This window comes from Bombus vancouverensis, chromosome 2 (genome assembly GCF_051014615.1).
Source record: "Bombus vancouverensis nearcticus chromosome 2, iyBomVanc1_principal, whole genome shotgun sequence".
Classification (NCBI taxonomy): domain Eukaryota; kingdom Metazoa; phylum Arthropoda; class Insecta; order Hymenoptera; family Apidae; genus Bombus; species Bombus vancouverensis.
The window spans coordinates 7,627,171-7,645,836 of record NC_134912.1 but is presented as its reverse complement, the minus strand read 5'-3'; the positions used below and the strand labels follow the sequence as shown (position 1 = coordinate 7,645,836).

Here is an 18,666-nt window from a genome sequence, read left to right as displayed (position 1 = left end):
AATTTGAAAAAATGTTTCTTACAGAAATTACATAGTTTTATAGGAAGCAATGAATAGCAAAAATAGTTTTATTGTATGTTACAGAAAGTTAACGAGATAAAAAGACCAACTTTGTATTTTTATCGAATGTTACATTTTGTTTGTTTGTAAGTTATAGCCATTTTGAAGCCAAATTCAACGATCTATAACACTCAGAATGCCACTAAGTATAATACTGATATGTCAGCGAAAATCGTATAAGCAAAGTTTTCTGCGTAAGTAATAAGTATAATGTGATGTTAATCTTCAACTCTTTACAATTTTTCATTTGTTTTTCAACATTCCAGCGGCATTTAAATAGAATTTAAATTCTTCTTTGTGACTTTCGCTGATCTTAAAATATTTATGTATACTGTTATAGCTCATTGAATCTGTCTTCAAAATGACTATATATGAATATATATACATGTACATATAACATAAATATATGATTTTTTCTTATAAATCATTATATTAAACTATCATTATTATTATATTAGCTTAAATCTTTTCCTTTTCCTTCCTTGAGGATCAACAGAAAAGCTAACGTTAAAAATTGATAATACATATGTTTTTATTTATGTAAAAAATTTCAAAGAAATTTGTTTTTTTTAAGTAATTTTATATATAAAGTGTGTTCTTAGTGTCAACATATCAAATGAATCTCAGGGACTCTTCTAATTTAATAGGGAAGCTTGATTCTCCTTCCAGTAAAAACCGCGCGATGAACCGACATTTTGAAAATCGTAGAAATTTTCTCGATTAACAAGTTATGGGACATCCTTATCAATTGGTCATAAGGAGGTGTGTAATTAAATACTTAGGTAGTAAATACATATGTACAAATACGTGGTCAACCGATTTCTTGGGAAGTCAAATATTTTTACCATTATAGGTATACAAGATATATATATGATGATTTTAAAACACCTATACATAAGTTTGCATATGTTCGTTTAATTTGGGCAAATGAAACTGATTAATGAATAGAGAAAATAATTAAAAACGCTTCCTTTAACGTGAAATAATATTATATTTTTGATAAGAAATTGTAATTATGTATAATAACAATTACATTAGTCATACTATATATAGTATTATGAATTGTAAGTTAATATGAATTATTTAAAAAGTCGAAGGATAATCGTTAAATATACATTGTATTTTTACTTACTTTTGTGCAAAAACATATTCTGACTAATTCATTTATTAGTACCTATACAACCTTTGTAAGATTCAAGGTGGACAACAGTGACTCATATTATTTCCGAAAATGGTTCGTCTGCACCTTGAAATTCTTAAGATCTGATGTATCATCATCATTATTGTAACGACTTTACTATAGATATGAACTTCTTTGAAACCAAATTATTCAACTCCTTATTTTGTATTTAAGCAATCCGTATTTAAGCATTCAATATCTTAAAAAACAACTTAATTTCGTGAATTTATGTATCACAAAAAAGCAGCATAAGTAATCATAAATTCCAAAGTAAAGTTTTAAAAATAATATTTGTAATCGTTATTTTTTTGTAAATTTCAATTTATGGAATAGCTCAGTATGGTTTTTGATTCTTGGCTTATATTACATACATATAGTTTATTACATATGTATGTCTTGTCATTTATAAACAGTATCATTTTTAATTAAGCGTAAAATTACACTGTATATATTTTTAATACTATTGTGTTTAATGTCCTTAGTATTAAATGTATGAATAATGTACATATCTTTATTTCTTGAATGTATCATGTTATTGTTTGAAATAGTACGTAGAGGTATAAATATCTATAAAAGAATATAAAAGATAATTATGGTAATAATAAAAATAATTTTGCGAAAACTAAGAAATGGCAATTTGCAGAGGACGCTACTGTCTTATATATTCTAAGTTTACTGTTGAGCATCAACCTAAAAAGTTGTAAATACACAATTCGTAGTTGTTTGGAACAAAATTGATTTTTCAACATGACAATTTACATATAAAATTGCTGGTAAATTTATAATAGAAATGTGAATTGTATTATGTAAAAACATTGGAATGTTTTGGTAAAACAAGTCTAGATATTATTTTACGCATTTCGACTTTCTAGTGAAAGTGTAAATATGTTTCCTCAATTAAATTGCAAATTATCAAATATAATTAAATCTAGAAAAAGGCACTTTCGTATTCTTTCGTTTCTAAATAAATAAATGGTAAAAAATGAGTTTATGTATACAATATTGCAAATTTAGTTTTGTTTGTAAACTGATCAGCATATACATGCGTTGTTTGATTAGAAAGTAAAAAAAAATTGCATTCAGAAAAATATTTCGAGCGATATGCATAAATTATTATTTTTGATATAAAATATCTAGAATTGATAGCAAAAATATTTAGAAACTAAACTTTTGCGAAAGGTGCATTTTTTTTATAAAATATAGAAACTATGGTAAGTTTTAAATTCTAAATAAAAAATGGAAATATAATGTTAATCTATGAAAAACTTTTGTAAGTATACATATAGTAATTTTATTTATTTTTTGTTTTACAGACAAATATTTATAATGATTTTGTATTTAATATACATAGTATAAAATATTTTAGAAAATAACATGAAATATATTATAATCAATAATTATTTTAATATCATATATTAAATATGTAGCAGATATAAGTGTAAATCTGAGATAGGTTATTAAAACATAGAAATATTATATCAGTCTTTTAAAATCAAATAAGGAGGGTTGTTCTTATATGTACCTTGTGAATGTTCTTTTTATAGACAAAGTTTGACCTCCTTGTCTTCAATATCTATTGCATTTAAGTGCCAGCTGTTTCTCAGTGCTGATCATGCTACAACAAAACAGTTAAATCAAAAATTAATCATGCCAGATAGGTATACTTTTCATATATTTATAAAACATTTTAATCACATAGTAAAGAATCTATGCTAATTAAATGAATTACTGTATTTATTATCTAATTATAAAATATCTGTTTATTAAGAAAACTACTTTTGGAGGCAAATTTAAATTTTACGAGGTGGAATAATAAAATATTTCTTTTTTACAATATATCTGATTTAAGGAAATATTATTCGACACATATTTATTTTTCAATTTTATTTCTAAAGACAAGATTATTATGATAATTATATGTTGAATTATATGAAACACAAATTTTCTATTATTTATATTGTTCAAAACAAATTTACATGTTTTTAAATATTGTTAAACATATGCTAAAATGGTACATATTTTGTTAGGAATAAAATTTTGGTTAGTGCTGGAGTAATGTAGGGTATAACTTTTTACTGCCTCTTTATTAGTTGTAAACTTTCATATTCAATGGCATTGTTAGATTTTATTTCTGATATTTTGTTTTAGTCAGTGTACATTTGCATAATCTGAGATCTGTAGTGTTACTTATATAATTGTTTATTAGTTTTAATACACTAATTATAATTTTATATGTAATGATTACTGTGTGTTATATATCCTATCTATTTATTAATCAAATGGTGAATATTAAGTATAATATTTAACAGTAAGTAATTAATATTGTTTTATTGTTTATATTTTACAATGTGTATTGTGTTTTATTATTTGTTATGTTATTTATTGCTATAGACTAATGGTATTTATATAATGGAGTTTGTATGTGTGTTATCACAATTAAATGTTAATAATACATACTATTATATAGGAATCAAAAAATGGAAAACAATGAAGAACAAAAATCCAATATCAATGAAGCTAGCACATCTGTACCTGTAGATTGTAAATCTGATTCTCATCTTGAGACAGAAGAAGAAAATGCAAAGGGGTAAATTATTATTTTTTTAGTTGAAATATAATATGATTATTTTCTTAATTTATATTAATATTTTTCGTAATTAAATGTGTATCACACAGGCAAAAAATACCAAATTTTGTGGTAGGTGGATTAATAGGAGCATCACCACCAAAATTTGTTTCTCTCGAAGAAATCATAAATGCTGCAAATGGCATGAAAAATATGGCATTAGCACATGAAATTGCGGTGGATAAAAATTTTCAATTACAAAAACTTGAACCTGATGATGGCACAATTCATAGAAAAGTAAAAGAAATTATGCATAAAGCTTTTTGGAATTTATTAGCAGAGCAATTAGATGAAGATCCTCCAAATTATACACAAGCGTTGGTTCTACTAAAGGAAATTAAAGAAGTAGTATATTTATATGGCTTTTATGAAATAATGTATGATTTTTGTATCTACATATGTTCAATAATCTTTCTGTTTTATAGACATTAGATGAACTAGTATTACCACATCATGCAAAAATTCGAGAAAATTTAAAAGAAGTACTTGATGTGGATTTAATTAAACAGCAAGCAGAAAATGGTGTTTTGGACTTCCATCATTATGCACAATATGTGATATCCATTATGAGTAAAGTTTGTGCGCCAGTAAGAGACGAGAAGATTCGAGAACTTAGTCAAGAAACACATGTTATTGAAATATTCAAAGGAATAATGGAAGTACTGCAATTAATGCGACTTGATTTGGCAAATTTTACCATTACTATGATGAGACCAAATATAGTTGCTTCAAGTATTGAATACGAGAAAGCCAAGTTCGCTGAATTCTTAAAAGTTAATACAAATGGTCTACAATTTACAGAAAAATGGTTGTTGAGGCATTTTGATCCAACAAATATTATGAGCAGTTCGTCTGACATTAATGCAGCTCGTCAGCTTACCCATTGTCTTTTAACTGAAGCGTATCTTGATCTTCTAGAATGGGATTTTAGTCCAGATGCAGAAGTACATATGCAACTATTTGTGTTAATAATATAGTCAATCCTCGGTTATTTGAGTTAATAATAATACAAATTTTATTGCCATCATTTTTACAGACTTTGATGCTTGATCAAAGTAGATTACTGGAATTGCGTGATAAGACCAGCAGATTAAGCATTATAGGATCTGTAATATTGCTAGTAAATAATACAGTAGGTGCACCAATTCATGGTGTATCAAACTTTAAGAAGAATATTAAACAACATCTTAATGTGTTGTTAGATTCTGTACATTCAAATAAGTATGTACATAATAACATCTGATATATATATATATATATATATAGGTAGTCATAAATTAAATTTTTCATACTAACTATTAATAGGGATTTGGAAACTGTAATGCCAAATATTGTATTACAAGTAAAAACAGACCTGAAAACGACATTGCACGAAATTAATGCTGCTTCCTTATCTCCAGAGATAGAAACATTATTAGAAGGACAAATATTGGATCTCATCAATCCAGAACATAAAATAAGGCACCTTATAAGTAAGTATTGTATTGGACCTATAAAATTTATTTTACATCTTATTTACTTTGTATACCTTTTTTAGATTTAAGAATTCGGCAATTTTTACAAAAAATAATATTATCTCAATCTACGGCACCACAACAAGTTCCACCTGGACTTTCATCACTACAAGAAGAATTAACAGCTATAGTAGCTCAATTTTTGATACTTATTTCTCATAATCGAAGTGTATTTGGAGAATATTATCAAGAAATCATTACTAATGCACTTATTAAAAAAGAAACTGAAAGTAATAAAGATATGAGTGCAATTCATACCATGGACTTGTAAAGCAATTGAGATTTTAAATCAATTTTTGTAAGGGAAACATATTTATGTGTTCATAAAATAGCACATTAATTAAAAAAATAAGTGACATATATATCTTAAAGTAACAATTTATTTGTTTTCATACGTTAAGTTTTCTAACAAAAAAAAAGAAAATAAAGAATATATATTAAAAATATAAAAACAAAAACGTTATACAGAAAAAGTTCTGATATTGATGTAAGTTATAAATGATACAATTAATTGTATGAGTGAAAAATACTTATAAAAAGGAAAAAACAATTTTCACATATATTGCAAATAGTAATTATTTGTTTTTAACTATATGCAATCACTATTTTACATACAAGTTAACTGTAACTTAATCTTTACTTTGTAGTTGCATATTATGATGAGCTGCAACTTATTTTTTATATTTGATGCTTTAACATGATTTCCAAATGTTATTTTAAATATTGTATTCAAAATTTATAATGAAAAAATATGTAACATATATTTGTATATACACGCAAAAATTAAATTAATTCATATTTAAATTTTATTGCATTTTTTGAAATAACTAAAATCATTTTAAGTTTATTTATTACATCAAATGTAATTCATAAATTGCTATATGGATTCTAATATACATACAACATTCTATTTTTTTTAATAAAAACACATATTTCCGTATTTTTATTAGAAAACTTATATTATAACTTATATTTATTGTATATTATACAAATTGCTTTTGAATATCAAGTAACAAACGTTCACTGCTAAAATATAAGTTCTTTAAAACCATAATAATATATATTTATTTATACAATCCTATTGCACAAAGATATTTTCTAAAACTTTTCCAAAAAAATGTTAAACAAATTCGAGATATATGGTTGAACCATCCTATAGAATTTTGAGATATGTTTTGCAAAAATCATCATGTTAGTTCAAAACGGCGTTACTTCTAAAACAATGATGAAAAATTGTCAGACAACACAAGATTTGTGACCACAACCTTAGGCTATACTAATATACAAGAACCAGGATGATCTTAAGCTAAAATGATCTCGCTTCAACATGATCTTGAACTGTATACTGTTACAAGTATCTCAGGGGTTGTGAGATCTTGAAGATGTAAACTCAGGAAATAAATATGAATCTATATTAATCTAGATATGGATAAAGCTATAAAATATGTTTAATTCGTTAATACTTACTTGTAACGTGGTTTTAATAATAACTCTTTATATTAAAATGTTATGAATCTTTGAATTCTTTTCTATGTTTACTGTTACGTTTGTGTATTTGTGATCAAAGTAATATGATTTTCAAATACAGAAATGTGTTGCTTCTTTACAAAATATTTAAAACCTAGAAATTGTGTTAGATCAATAAGGGATTATAATATCACACATTAATTGGTCTACATATATATTTATTAATATATATAAAATACCTATAAATAAATGAAGCAATTCCTTATTAGGGGAAAATAGATTTTGAAGTATTTTCAACAATTCCTCCAGATTGCCTGTTCTTGTATAGTCCTGTATCATTTTCGCAAATATTTTATAATCAGCTTCTGATAAAGATCGTTTTACCTAAGGAATGTATTATATGCAAAGTTATTGCAACATAAATTTCTTGTTAATTAAACTTTTATTCATTATGTATATTTATAATTAATCATAATTAGTCATAATCGCAGATGATTACTTACTTCCTTTAAATATGCTTTGCCTAAAGCTTTTTTATCAGTTTCTTTATTATTAGTTTCTTCAAATATTTGTTGAGAATATGTTGTATTGTCTGTATGATCCCTATTTACACATGAAGAAGTTGAAGCACCAGATAAATGTTCATTAAATTCTATTGGTAACATCTTTATTTTCCTTTTTTTTGTGGCAGGTTCACTGATATTTTTTGTTAGTTCACAAGTGGTATAATCACTTCTTAATTTACAATTACTAAAATTAATTACAGGCTTTGACTCTGTTTCTAAAAGTTCAAACAAGTTTCTTTTTTGTGTTTCAACCAATTGTTTACTTTTCTCATCTTTCTTAGTATAAGAATCAATATTGAAGATATCTTTAGTTGAAGGGGTTTCAATTTTTTGCTTCAAAGTAGCTTTTCCGGTGCGAGACACGGTTGTATCAAATGATGCTGATATTGCTGGTAATGAAACATAACTGCTTGTAAATTGTACACCAAGCATATTCGGTTGTGGAAACTAAAAATAATTATAAAGTAACAATACTTAAGTATGTTTCCTTTTTTATAAAATTAAACTTACAGTGTGTCCTGCATATCTGAAAAAATCTTTTAGCTCTTTCATAATAATACCAAAAGAGGTAAAATTTTTTATATGAGGTCTTAGCCAAGCAGATAAATGTTTCTTAAAACTTGGATTATCAAATCGACAGTCACAAAGAATTATAGCTCCATAATCATTTTTATGGCGTATTATGCGGCCAATGGCTTGGTTAACAGCTCGTGATGCTTCAAGCTGGTACCATTGTTGACCAGACAAAGCCTGAAGAGGAATAAGATGCATAAAATTAACATACTTGATGAATGTTTAATATCTCAATTCTAATTACCTCTTTATTTTGTTTTTTCATTTCTTCTAAATACCGTTGTTTTAATATAACTCTCGGATCTTTTAAAGGTGGAAATGGAAGACCTGTAATTAATACAGCTCTTCCATTTGCATTAGCAAAATCAAGCCCTTCACTCACTTTACCCCTACAAACTGCCATAAAAATAGCACCTTTGCAAGAGGGATCTTTAATTTTTTCGTAATACTCATTCATAACATTTATAAAACCATCTCTGTATTGAGGTTCTACATATATAGGCTGATAAATATAAATAAATAAGTTTTACTATCTTAGTTATAATATATAACTATAATCATTTGAATATTATTGAAATTAAAATTAATTGAAGGTAATTACTTTACGTTCTGCAATTTTAGTCCATAAACCTGTAGTTTGCCACTCTTCTTTACACTTTTTCATTATTGGGTATGAAGGAAAGAAAACTAATAGACCATGAGGAATAATACAACTAAAGTTAAGCACTGTTCGCCCAAGAGATGCTATATATTTTGGATCATTTCTAAAATACAAATTATGTTTTTTACATGATGTATTATGAAAGAAATTATATATTATATACAACATATTTAATAAAAATACCTTGTATTAAAAGAAGAATTTAATGAATAACCATCAGGTCCTTGACTAAGGACACCGACACAAATTTGATCTCCTTTCACAATATGCGGATTTTCTAATTGAAGTTCAATTGGTATTCCAAGTTCAGATATGAAAGGTTTCAAAGGAGATAATGTACCACTTGTTAATATTATTGAACGCACACCTTGGTCCATTATTTGTTGCATACTTGATTATTGTAATTAATATACAAATACATCAATACAGTCTATTCAAAATTAAATGCAGTAATAAAAGAAAGATTTACCTAAATCCAGGACTAAAACACCAATAACTGATAACTTTGCTTTCATTCTTCTTAAGTATTTTTTTTGTTTCCCAAACTTCATTTTGTTTTGTTTTTTTCTGTTCTTCTAATTGAATATACACTTTATAACATTGTTTGATTTTTTCTCTATAGCGTGGACTATTACCACTGCTAAATACAGTTTTTAATAGGTCACTGAATTTCTGAAGTGCATGACCTTTTCTCGTAAATGGAGAAGTGCTTGTAGTTGTTAAGTAAAAAGCAATTTTCTCCAACTTTTCTATTACAAGTTGTTCTCTGCCATGAGTTAACTGTTGAATATATTTATTATTTTTATCTACTTTACACAATTATACAAATTAGAAAATATTAATTATGTACTTGTGCCTTTCCTAGTAATTCAAAAATGTATCCACCAGGAAATGTATCTCCCTCATTGCGGTTTAGGATTTCTATAGCATCAATAGCTTTCTCTAATTCCAGAAACATAGCTTTTAAAATACATAAGTCATCTGCAGTAAAATCTTTTACAGTATTTCCTGAATTTTCCATTGAAAAATCATTTTCTTGTTCAACATTACTAGCCATATCTTCCATTACAGCTGTTATTTCATCAATACACATTGCAATATCTGTACTACATATCTACAGAAATTTTATGTAGAATAAATTCTATATATATTTTACCAACTTAATTTTACTCAATTTTTCTTAGATTGATAATAATTGCTATTAAATATAAATTAATTTAATACCTGTAATGATGCTGCTTCTTCACATGTTTTCTCAATATTGTGTGCTTCATCTAAGAGAATAATATTATTTTGGATATCTATGCCTTGTGTCTTCCGTGATTTTGAATCCAGTAAGTAATTATATGGCATAAAGGTAATATCTGCATTCTGTTTAAGTTCCCTGGACAAAAAGTATGGACAACATTTAAATTTTTGTCCAGCTTTTACTAAGTCTTCTATATCAAGTACTTCTTGTTTAAAAAGAGGATCATCTTTCCTGAAACATATATTTCTTCATCAATACTTTTTGCTAACAAAAAAAATTTATCAATTTTATCAAATATTAATATTACAGTTTTTTTACCTGCTTTCAACATTATTGTAATAGAAACATGTCCTAGATTTGATTTTAGAATGACACATATATATTTTGTTTGAACTACTAGTTTCTTTGGAAACTTCTGGATGAATACAAAGCTGATCTCGAGATCCCAAAACAGCTGTGCTTACATGTTTATAGGAAGTTCTTTTTAATTCTTGCATCGCTTGCGAAAGTTGGGAATGAGTTCTAGATGCATAGATAATTTTTGGTGGTGCCCAACCTAAATTACTAGTAGGCTCGGAATCTCCTGTTCCTTCTTTAAGTCCATTACTCAATTGCTTAAAAAAATGTCCACCAAAATCAGGCTTCTCAATTGCACCAATTAATGATTGTGCTTGTAATTGAGCTTTCTTTGTTAATAACCAACTTAAAGAAGAACATAGAAGACTGAGTGTTTTCCCCGTACCTATAACATTTCTATGAATTAGTTTTAATATTTCTTAACTAATATATAATAATAAAAAAGGTGAATAATACCAGTTGGAGATTCCAAAACACCATTTTTACCGTTTTGAAGACATTCTATCACTTTTACCATATATTCTTCTTGTATCGAATATGGTTTAAAAGGAAAATTTACAATAACGTTATTAATTGTCACGTCTGGCATTGCAACGTTATAAATTTTATGCAATATACACAAAAATTAAGATTTTCATAACATAAGAAATGTGAATCTCTCAGTCAGCATTTATAGAAACATCAAGATCGCATTCCCGCCAAATTCTGAGCTACTTTGATATTAAATTACATACACCATTAAAGTATTTACTTATATACATATGTATGTATAAGCACTAACTGATACTAAGTATAAAATTTATATTTGTTCTGATACATATCTATTACATATAATTAACTTTTCTTTCTAAAATTATAATAAAAAGAAAATAATAGGAAATATATATTTCGTTTATTAGATTTCAAAAAAAGAAAATATATATGTAATAAGGGTATATAATAAATATTTTATTTTCGATTTATCAGCTAGTTTATTTTGTATAAGAATCTATTTTCAAGTATTAACAACACCTATAAGTGGAATATATATTAAATCTTTTGCTAAGTAGTAAAGGCTCGAGATTAGGTCATTCACATCAGTGGCATCAGTTGAATGTCAGCTGATTTCATGTTTGACCAACTACTGTAAGAGTAGGTAATTCTTAATTTTTCTTCAGGTTAGTATACTTCTATTATCTTTCATTTTTTGGTTTCTTGCAGCAAGTATAAATTATTATATGTCAGAGTTGTTGTAGCATTCGAATTTATAAAAATGAATAACATTAAAACTTATTAGTTAGAAAGACTTAATATTTGTTTTTTAAAGAGTAATGACCATTGGTTATTGACCTTTAAAATAAATTACCGAAGTCCATTCAACATTCCTGCATTTAAAACATGCGCACCACATACGACATAATAAATATGTATTCGAAATAAGTTTTTGACAGTGATAAAATATGTATCTATTGAATATATTTGCGTCTTCAAGATTTTAAAAATAAAGACTAACAGAGAGAAAAGATCGGAATAAAATTTTTATATAAAATTTACTTTAACAAATGAAATATTTCATGTAAAGATAAAGATAATATAAAACTTGAATCTGAAATTCTGTGATCTCAATATTCCGTGTGTTCAGATAAGTTCTTTGCCATAACGATATCTCTGCATATATACTCGCATAAATATATTATCGAGAACTGATAAAACTATACTGTGCATATTTATATAATTAATTGAGATGTTAGTCATATTATTGAAGAATTATATTTCATTTTTATAAATTATTTAAATTTTTTCGATATATATTTTCCGATTGTGTTTATAATTTTATAATTTTTTCAGTGTTCAATTAGAACATAATTGTAAAATGCGTTTAGTAATCTGTGATACAGTGGATTATGTGGCAGAATGGTCTGCTAAGTATGTTTTAAAAAGAATTAATGATTTTCAACCAAATGAAAACAAATATTTTGTTCTTGGTCTTCCAACAGGTATGTATTACTGTATATATTATTATCTTTCATGTATTACAAATAGAAAAGAAAAAGAAAAAGGGGGGAAATATTTAATGTATGTCCGTTAGCAACGATTGTGGAAAATAAATTTACAATGGTTGATTATCATCTTTAGGTGGTACTCCTTTAGGGATGTACAGAAAACTTATAGAATACTATAAAGCAGGAAAAATTTCCTTCAAGTATGTAAAAACCTTTAATATGGATGAATATGTTGATTTGCCCAGGGACCATCCAGAATCTTATCATTACTATATGTATAATAATTTCTTTAAACATATAGATATAGATCCACAAAATGTACACATTCTTGATGGTAATGCACCTGATCTTATAAAGGAATGTGATGATTTTGAAATTAAGATTAAAGAAGCTGGTGGTATTGAATTGTTTATTGGTGGTATGTAATTTGTAATATAACAAATAAATTCATATAAAAAATTAGTTGGATATAAGACAAAATATTGTGTTTCAGGTATTGGCCCAGATGGTCATATAGCTTTCAACGAACCAGGTTCATCTTTAGCATCACGTACAAGAGTAAAAACTTTGGCACAAGATACGTTAGAAGCTAACGCGAGATTCTTTGGAAATGATATTTCTAAAGTTCCTAATCAAGCATTGACTGTTGGTGTTGGCACAGTGATGGATGCCAAAGAAGTAATGATTCTTATCACAGGATCTCATAAAGCATTTGCTCTTTACAAAGCAATAGAAGAAGGAATTAATCATATGTGGACTGTATCAGCTTTTCAACAACATCCTCGTACAATAATTATTTGTGATGAGGATGCAACTCTAGAATTACGTGTGAAGACAGTCAAATATTTCAAGGTATAAAATATAAATTTCCTACAATTTTAAAAACTTTTGTTTAAAATATTTGAAAAGTAAAAATTTTAGATATTTGTATTCTAATTGGAACTTAATTCATAACTTTTGAATTTGTATGATATATGCAGGCTCTCAGTGCTACACATCAAAAATTGATTGAAGAAGATGGAGATGCAATCCTTCGTCGTTCAATACAAAACAGTTAAAATGGTAGTTATATTTTTTAACATTGCATAAATATGGATTACATATCTGTATTTTTGTTTTCTGTTTCTTTTTAAATTAGAGCAAATTGAGAATTCTGTACTCCTTATTTTGTTGTTTATTACAAAAACATTACATCTTTTCTTTATGTTGTTTATATAATTAATCTACATTAATAATGTCCATTAATTGTTTAATAGTATTTAACAGTTTAATAACAATTTATTAATGGTATTGTATTACGGAATATTACTTGTAATGTTATAATTTCATTATATAATGAATTATCTGAAAAATTATTATAAATCGTTTTTTTGTTATGATAAATTGTAAAATGTGTTATTTTTACAGAATTTATGGAATATTCACAGCAAGCTAATTGATGAAAATGGGAAAATATCGATTTAAAATAATATAAGATATTGTTATACATATATGAAAATGTATAAAGTCTCGCATAAAAAGAATTTCGATGGATGTGACGAACTTTACACGGTGTACGTGTACATTATGCGAAACAATTGATATGAAAACTTTATATGATATATACACATTTGTTTCAATAAAGCACGAGTTATAGTATTGTTATTGTTTCATATTTTTGTATCAGTATATTTTTTCATAAATAAACTTATGCTTTTTGTCACAAAATTTTTATCATATACTTACCTTTTCATTCTGTGAAATGAACTGTAATATAATTAAAAGAATACTTCTAATTAACAAGTGTGTCTAAACGTGTAAAAGGAAAACATAAACTTTAAATAAAATAATTTTTAAGATGTTACACGAATAAAAAAATTTTAGAAAGGAAACACGGGCATATATTTTGAAAGATTTGATTTCCTTCTTAAAATCGAGGTCGAACTGTAGGCAACAAGTGGGAGAGATCGTGCGTAGAAGCGATCATTATCATGAAGAGTACATGATAAGTGGAACTGAGGACAATACGTAAGTTGGTTATTGGGATCGTACTGACTTGCCAGAAAGAACCGTTAACATTTGTATCGGATAGAATTGCTGATAATAGTCACACACCGAAGTAATTGATAAGAACATTAATCTTGTGATCTTGTCAGTAGTCGATCTTATAAATTCAGTCAATATCTAAAACCTACAAATTGTTCTTCGGTGCTTCTTTCGCCAGCTGTGACTGATCGATCGAAAACTTACTATTAGATCGTTTTTCTCTCGTTCGCGTACTTCTCTCTGCTATAATAATGAATGACAACAGCGATGCGTTTACAATTAAAAATGTTGTACTCCGTGATATCGAGTCGGTTCTGCGTCAAAGGATCGGGGATCATATGATCATCGAGAATTATACCAGCAAATCATTATTACCCCCTGGAGAAAATTACGGAAGTTCGATTTTTAGCGTCGATGTTGAATTGAAGGATAAAAATACTGGAAAGAAGGAAGCTCTTCATCTTATTGCAAAGATGTGTCCACCAACGGAATATCAGAGAGAAATTTTCAACAGTTCTCGTACATTTATGAAAGAAATCTTTATGTACGAGACTATTTTACCAGCTTATAACAAGTTGGAAGTGGAGTGTGGATTGAGGAAGAACGAGGTGTTCGAGATTTTGCCAAAATTTTATGGATCTAGACTGTCTCTACAACCGGATAAAGAATTCGATGACGATGCTGTTATCCTTATGGAGAATTTGAAAATTGAGGGTTACTACACAGGCGATCGATCTATAGGTATGTATATTTACTCTGGTATAATTTGTTAAGTAAATTCTTAACTACCATTTGTCTTTGAGAATAGACTAAATTTTAATTTCATTATTACAGTCTAGTACATAATTTTGGAAGTATTAAGGACAGGTAAAATAATTATATTAAATAAATTTTTGTAATACAGTAATTTAATAAATAAAATATCGAATAATCTGAAAAAATATGTTTATATTTGTGGTAATGACAAAAATATGGGCGTATGTATACTATCGTTTTATAAAATTGTACATCGTTTTAAAATGTAGCTATCTTTTTAATCATATCTCTTTGTACTTTTTACGTTTAAGTTCAAAGGTTTAATTATTCGAATCATTTGTCCGATAAAAAAAGCGGGACACTCATTTTTACAACGAAATGATAGTGAAATTTCATTTAAAGTTTGCTTAAAGCGAAAAATGTTAACACGAAATATTAGCGGTTTGATGTTATGTTTATTTTTAACATTATATATATAAATCAACTCTCTCTTAAAATCGTTTAAGATTGTTAGTTATAAATTGCTTTGAAACAGTTCCTATCTTATGAACTAATAGAAGAAAACTGTACTGTATTTTTATAGAAAAGATTAAAAATGAAATAATATAAATAAAAATAATATTAACACGAAGTAAAACTTAATACATTCGCTGAAAAATTTAATTAACATAAAAATTTATATAAAATTTAAAAAATTAATTTAGAAAAATTGAATATAAAAATTTTCTTTACGAACTATGTTCATACACTTTTAATTTATAAACTTATATGTTATTAATTACGAGTAACAATGTTTAATTTTTCTACTAAGTTATATTCAGTATCTTACACAAGTATTTATGTATATAATCGTTTGATATCTACCGAGATTCTATCGTCGAGATTTCTTACTCTGGTATTCTCGCTGAATCATGCTCGTATATCCTTGACAATTTAAAGAAATCCTTAATACGTAAATACCTTGATTTCTATGTTAAGAACTCATTCTCAACGATTTTTCGTTGTATGTGTGTATTCGATTTTTCGAATACAAAATTTATTTAAATTTTAACGACCTTTCAATTATATTTTATCGTTAAATTTTCTTCATTTCGATCATCTTATACAAATTCTATTTATAATAAATAATACGTACAAATTTGTTTGCACACAGCGATTAAATTTTACTTTAAGCAAGTTCCTTATAGATTTACTAAACCTAATATTTCGAAAGATATTTGTACTTATAAAATGAAATTTTATTTTCTTATTATTCTGTTTGATGGTTTTATACAGGTTACGACTTAGAGCACGCAGAAGAAGCAGTCAAGGCTTTGGCTAGATTTCATGCTTTAGGAATAGCTATGAAAGAGAAAAGACCTGGTATTTTTGAGGTGTTCAAGATGTACGCAAGACCTTTACAACATTCAACGGACAACACGGATAATATGTTTGCGTTGGTACTCGATCAAATAAAGAATGACCCGGAAACAAGTCCTCATTACGAGAAATGTAAGAAAATTTTAACACAATTGAAAGTGGAAGATCTTTGGATTGACGCTCTTCGAGAACCATGGACGACCATCATTCATTCTGATTTCTGGGTGAACAATGTGATGTTCCATTGTAGCGAAAAAGGGAAAATCGATGGCGTAAAATTCGTCGATTTCCAAATATACCTTTACGGAAGTCCTCTGCGTGATCTGCTGTTTTTCCTTTACTCTAGCGTAAAGAACGATACAACGGAGGAGCAAATCGATGATCTGTTGGATCTGTATTACGAAACTTTCATAAACACGCTAAGTAAAATGGGATGCAATACGAGTCTGTATACCAAGGAAGGATTTCAAGAGAAATTGGTCGAGGATGCCGAACGTGAATTCATCCATGTAAGCTGGATGATAAAGGTGCTCACATTGGATACGAAAGAAATAGAGAATTTTGACGTAGATAAAATGCAGTCTGTACTTACGGGACAAACGGGAAATCAATTATTTAAAGACCGACTACGGAAACTCGTGCTTGCCTTTGTTAAACGTAATTGGATATAAAAAAATTATTACGAGGGTGGATCTTTCCATACCTATAAAGTGACATCGTATATATGTACCTACGTAATCATAGCATATTATTTTTTAAATGATCGTATCTGATTTTTCCATATATCACAATCACAGATATATCACATCAATAAGAATTATATTCTCAATGACTAATCCAATCCATATCTGTAATCTGCAACGAAATATAATCAGTTCAATTAAATAAAATTCAATAAAATAAATCAACGATATAATATCGAGTCTAAATGACAGGTGACAATAGGAAAGAATTTGGTCGAAAAACAGATAACATTTAAAGATAAACTAAATCAATGATAAAGGATGGACTCATAAATAAACATTTGATTTTTGGAGAGAGGCATTAATAAAATTTTAATCGACATAAATAAATTATTTTCAAGAGATATAAATGTAATTAATAGTATAATAAAAATACAGTAATATTTTATATTTATTATGGTATTATCGTATGTAAAAATTTCGTTATTCCAACTATATAATTATATGTATATAATAAGAAAATCCTTCTTTTATATAAATTATACAGAGATATAAATAAATAATTTTTTTATGTGTCACAACTGCATAATACGACGTAATGAAATCATATCAATGAATTATTTATCGGAGGATACGAATATTTAAAATTTTTACATTAATGGACACATATCTTTCATTATCACGAAGAAAATAGAATAAATTAATAAAACTATTTTTAAACACAATGCGTGTATTTTATTCAACTTACGCGGAGATTAGCTTTATCTCTTATACGTAAATGAACGTAATTTCTTATGATGAGACAAACAGGATTTGTGATTAATCTCGATCTATCATCGTTTTTAAGATAAACCAATAATTTTGTTTAAGGTTATTTAAATTTTGTTTGTATTACATAATTGTTTTCAACTATATCTGAAGTATAAAGTATTAGTTCACAATTGCTTCACATGTCTATTAACGTATTCGTAACGTATTCGTTCAAGTAACGTATTACTTTGACAAATTGAATTAGATATTGTTATCAAACAAATATTAAGACAAGAGCTTAAATTGGATTTGAACATAATCCTTCCTGGATAACAGAGTTATGAAAGTTAGTATATACAAGTAATATCCAAACGTCAAAACATTGAAAATATCACGAATAATGGATTGTTTAGAATGTCTCTTTTACGAAAGAGACATTAAGAGACTTTTACGAAAGAGTTTTATTCTCAGATAAATTCTATATTTATTTTAATCTACGAAAGTAAATAATATAGGAAAATAGGTAATAATATAAGAAAATGGAAATGAAAACATGCGTATATATATATATGTGTGTTATTTATAGGAAGTTAGTATAAAAAAATAATGGCAATGATAATACTGAAGAAAGAATGACGAATATGACCTTGTGAGTTATCTGATAATGAAATATCAAGAATCGTTACAAGCGTATCTTTATCGCTTCTATAAAACAATAATTCTATAGGTATCGTCATGAAACGGTAACGATATAGAATTATTAATCAATCATACAGCTTAGAAAATAGCGATAAAATCACTATTCAATATTTTTTAGTGGAAACTTTTACGTTATAAATGATGTCGTACGTATTAAAA

The 18,666-nt window shown here is 26.8% G+C and overlaps 4 protein-coding genes across 13 annotated transcripts; 3 read left to right on the top strand and 1 right to left on the bottom strand.

Annotated features, from left to right (window-relative positions):
• Positions 1 to 1,879: 1,879 nt before the first annotated feature.
• LOC117166051 (T-complex protein 11-like protein 1) lies at positions 1,880 to 6,437 on the top strand. Of its 6 annotated transcripts, none has more exons than XM_076627861.1 (8): positions 1,880 to 2,013; positions 2,785 to 2,898; positions 3,708 to 3,827; positions 3,943 to 4,211; positions 4,292 to 4,810; positions 4,903 to 5,087; positions 5,172 to 5,338; positions 5,404 to 6,437. In XM_076627861.1, the coding sequence occupies exons 3-8, from the start codon at positions 3,818 to 3,820 to the stop codon at positions 5,649 to 5,651; spliced, it is 1,398 nt and encodes a 465-aa protein (XP_076483976.1). In that variant the 5' UTR covers positions 1,880 to 2,013; positions 2,785 to 2,898; positions 3,708 to 3,817; the 3' UTR covers positions 5,652 to 6,437. The 6 variants fall into 6 exon arrangements, with proteins under 6 accessions (XP_076483976.1, XP_033205589.1, XP_033205627.1 ...); XM_033349698.2 differs by having other exon boundaries at positions 3,917 to 4,211; XM_033349682.2 differs by having other exon boundaries at positions 1,914 to 2,119; positions 3,917 to 4,211.
• Rtel1 (Regulator of telomere elongation helicase 1) lies at positions 6,052 to 11,119 on the bottom strand. Of its 4 annotated transcripts, none has more exons than XR_004466149.2 (13): positions 10,710 to 11,119; positions 10,215 to 10,638; positions 9,872 to 10,127; positions 9,498 to 9,761; positions 9,117 to 9,427; positions 8,831 to 9,037; positions 8,588 to 8,750; positions 8,231 to 8,488; positions 7,924 to 8,163; positions 7,351 to 7,860; positions 7,087 to 7,231; positions 6,848 to 7,001; positions 6,052 to 6,769 (listed from the first exon to the last, which is right to left on the bottom strand). XR_004466149.2 is itself a non-coding variant. In XM_033349636.2 (12 exons), exons 1-12 carry the CDS (start codon positions 10,840 to 10,842, stop codon positions 6,922 to 6,924), a joined length of 2,991 nt encoding a protein of 996 aa, XP_033205527.1. In that variant the 5' UTR covers positions 10,843 to 11,119; the 3' UTR covers positions 6,052 to 6,921. The 4 variants fall into 4 exon arrangements, 2 of the variants coding, with proteins under 2 accessions (XP_033205527.1, XP_076483974.1); XR_013061870.1 differs by having other exon boundaries at positions 6,052 to 6,594; XM_033349636.2 differs by having other exon boundaries at positions 6,052 to 7,001.
• A 152-nt stretch (positions 11,120 to 11,271) lies between these two features.
• Positions 11,272 to 13,942, top strand: Oscillin (glucosamine-6-phosphate isomerase Oscillin). 2 transcript variants are annotated; one of them, XM_033350065.2, is made up of 6 exons: positions 11,272 to 11,410; positions 12,081 to 12,229; positions 12,369 to 12,653; positions 12,729 to 13,087; positions 13,216 to 13,297; positions 13,643 to 13,942. In XM_033350065.2, the coding sequence occupies exons 2-5, from the start codon at positions 12,106 to 12,108 to the stop codon at positions 13,291 to 13,293; spliced, it is 846 nt and encodes a 281-aa protein (XP_033205956.1). In that variant the 5' UTR covers positions 11,272 to 11,410; positions 12,081 to 12,105; the 3' UTR covers positions 13,294 to 13,297; positions 13,643 to 13,942. The 2 variants fall into 2 exon arrangements, with proteins under 2 accessions (XP_033205956.1, XP_033205955.1); XM_033350064.2 differs by lacking the exon at positions 11,272 to 11,410 and adding an exon at positions 11,572 to 11,978.
• Positions 13,943 to 14,236: 294 nt separating this feature from the next.
• LOC117166257 (uncharacterized) lies at positions 14,237 to 17,783 on the top strand. Its single transcript, XM_033350063.2, has 2 exons — positions 14,237 to 15,001; positions 16,292 to 17,783. The coding sequence occupies exons 1-2, from the start codon at positions 14,512 to 14,514 to the stop codon at positions 17,044 to 17,046; spliced, it is 1,245 nt and encodes a 414-aa protein (XP_033205954.1). The 5' UTR covers positions 14,237 to 14,511; the 3' UTR covers positions 17,047 to 17,783.
• The last annotated feature ends 883 nt before the right edge of the window (positions 17,784 to 18,666 follow it).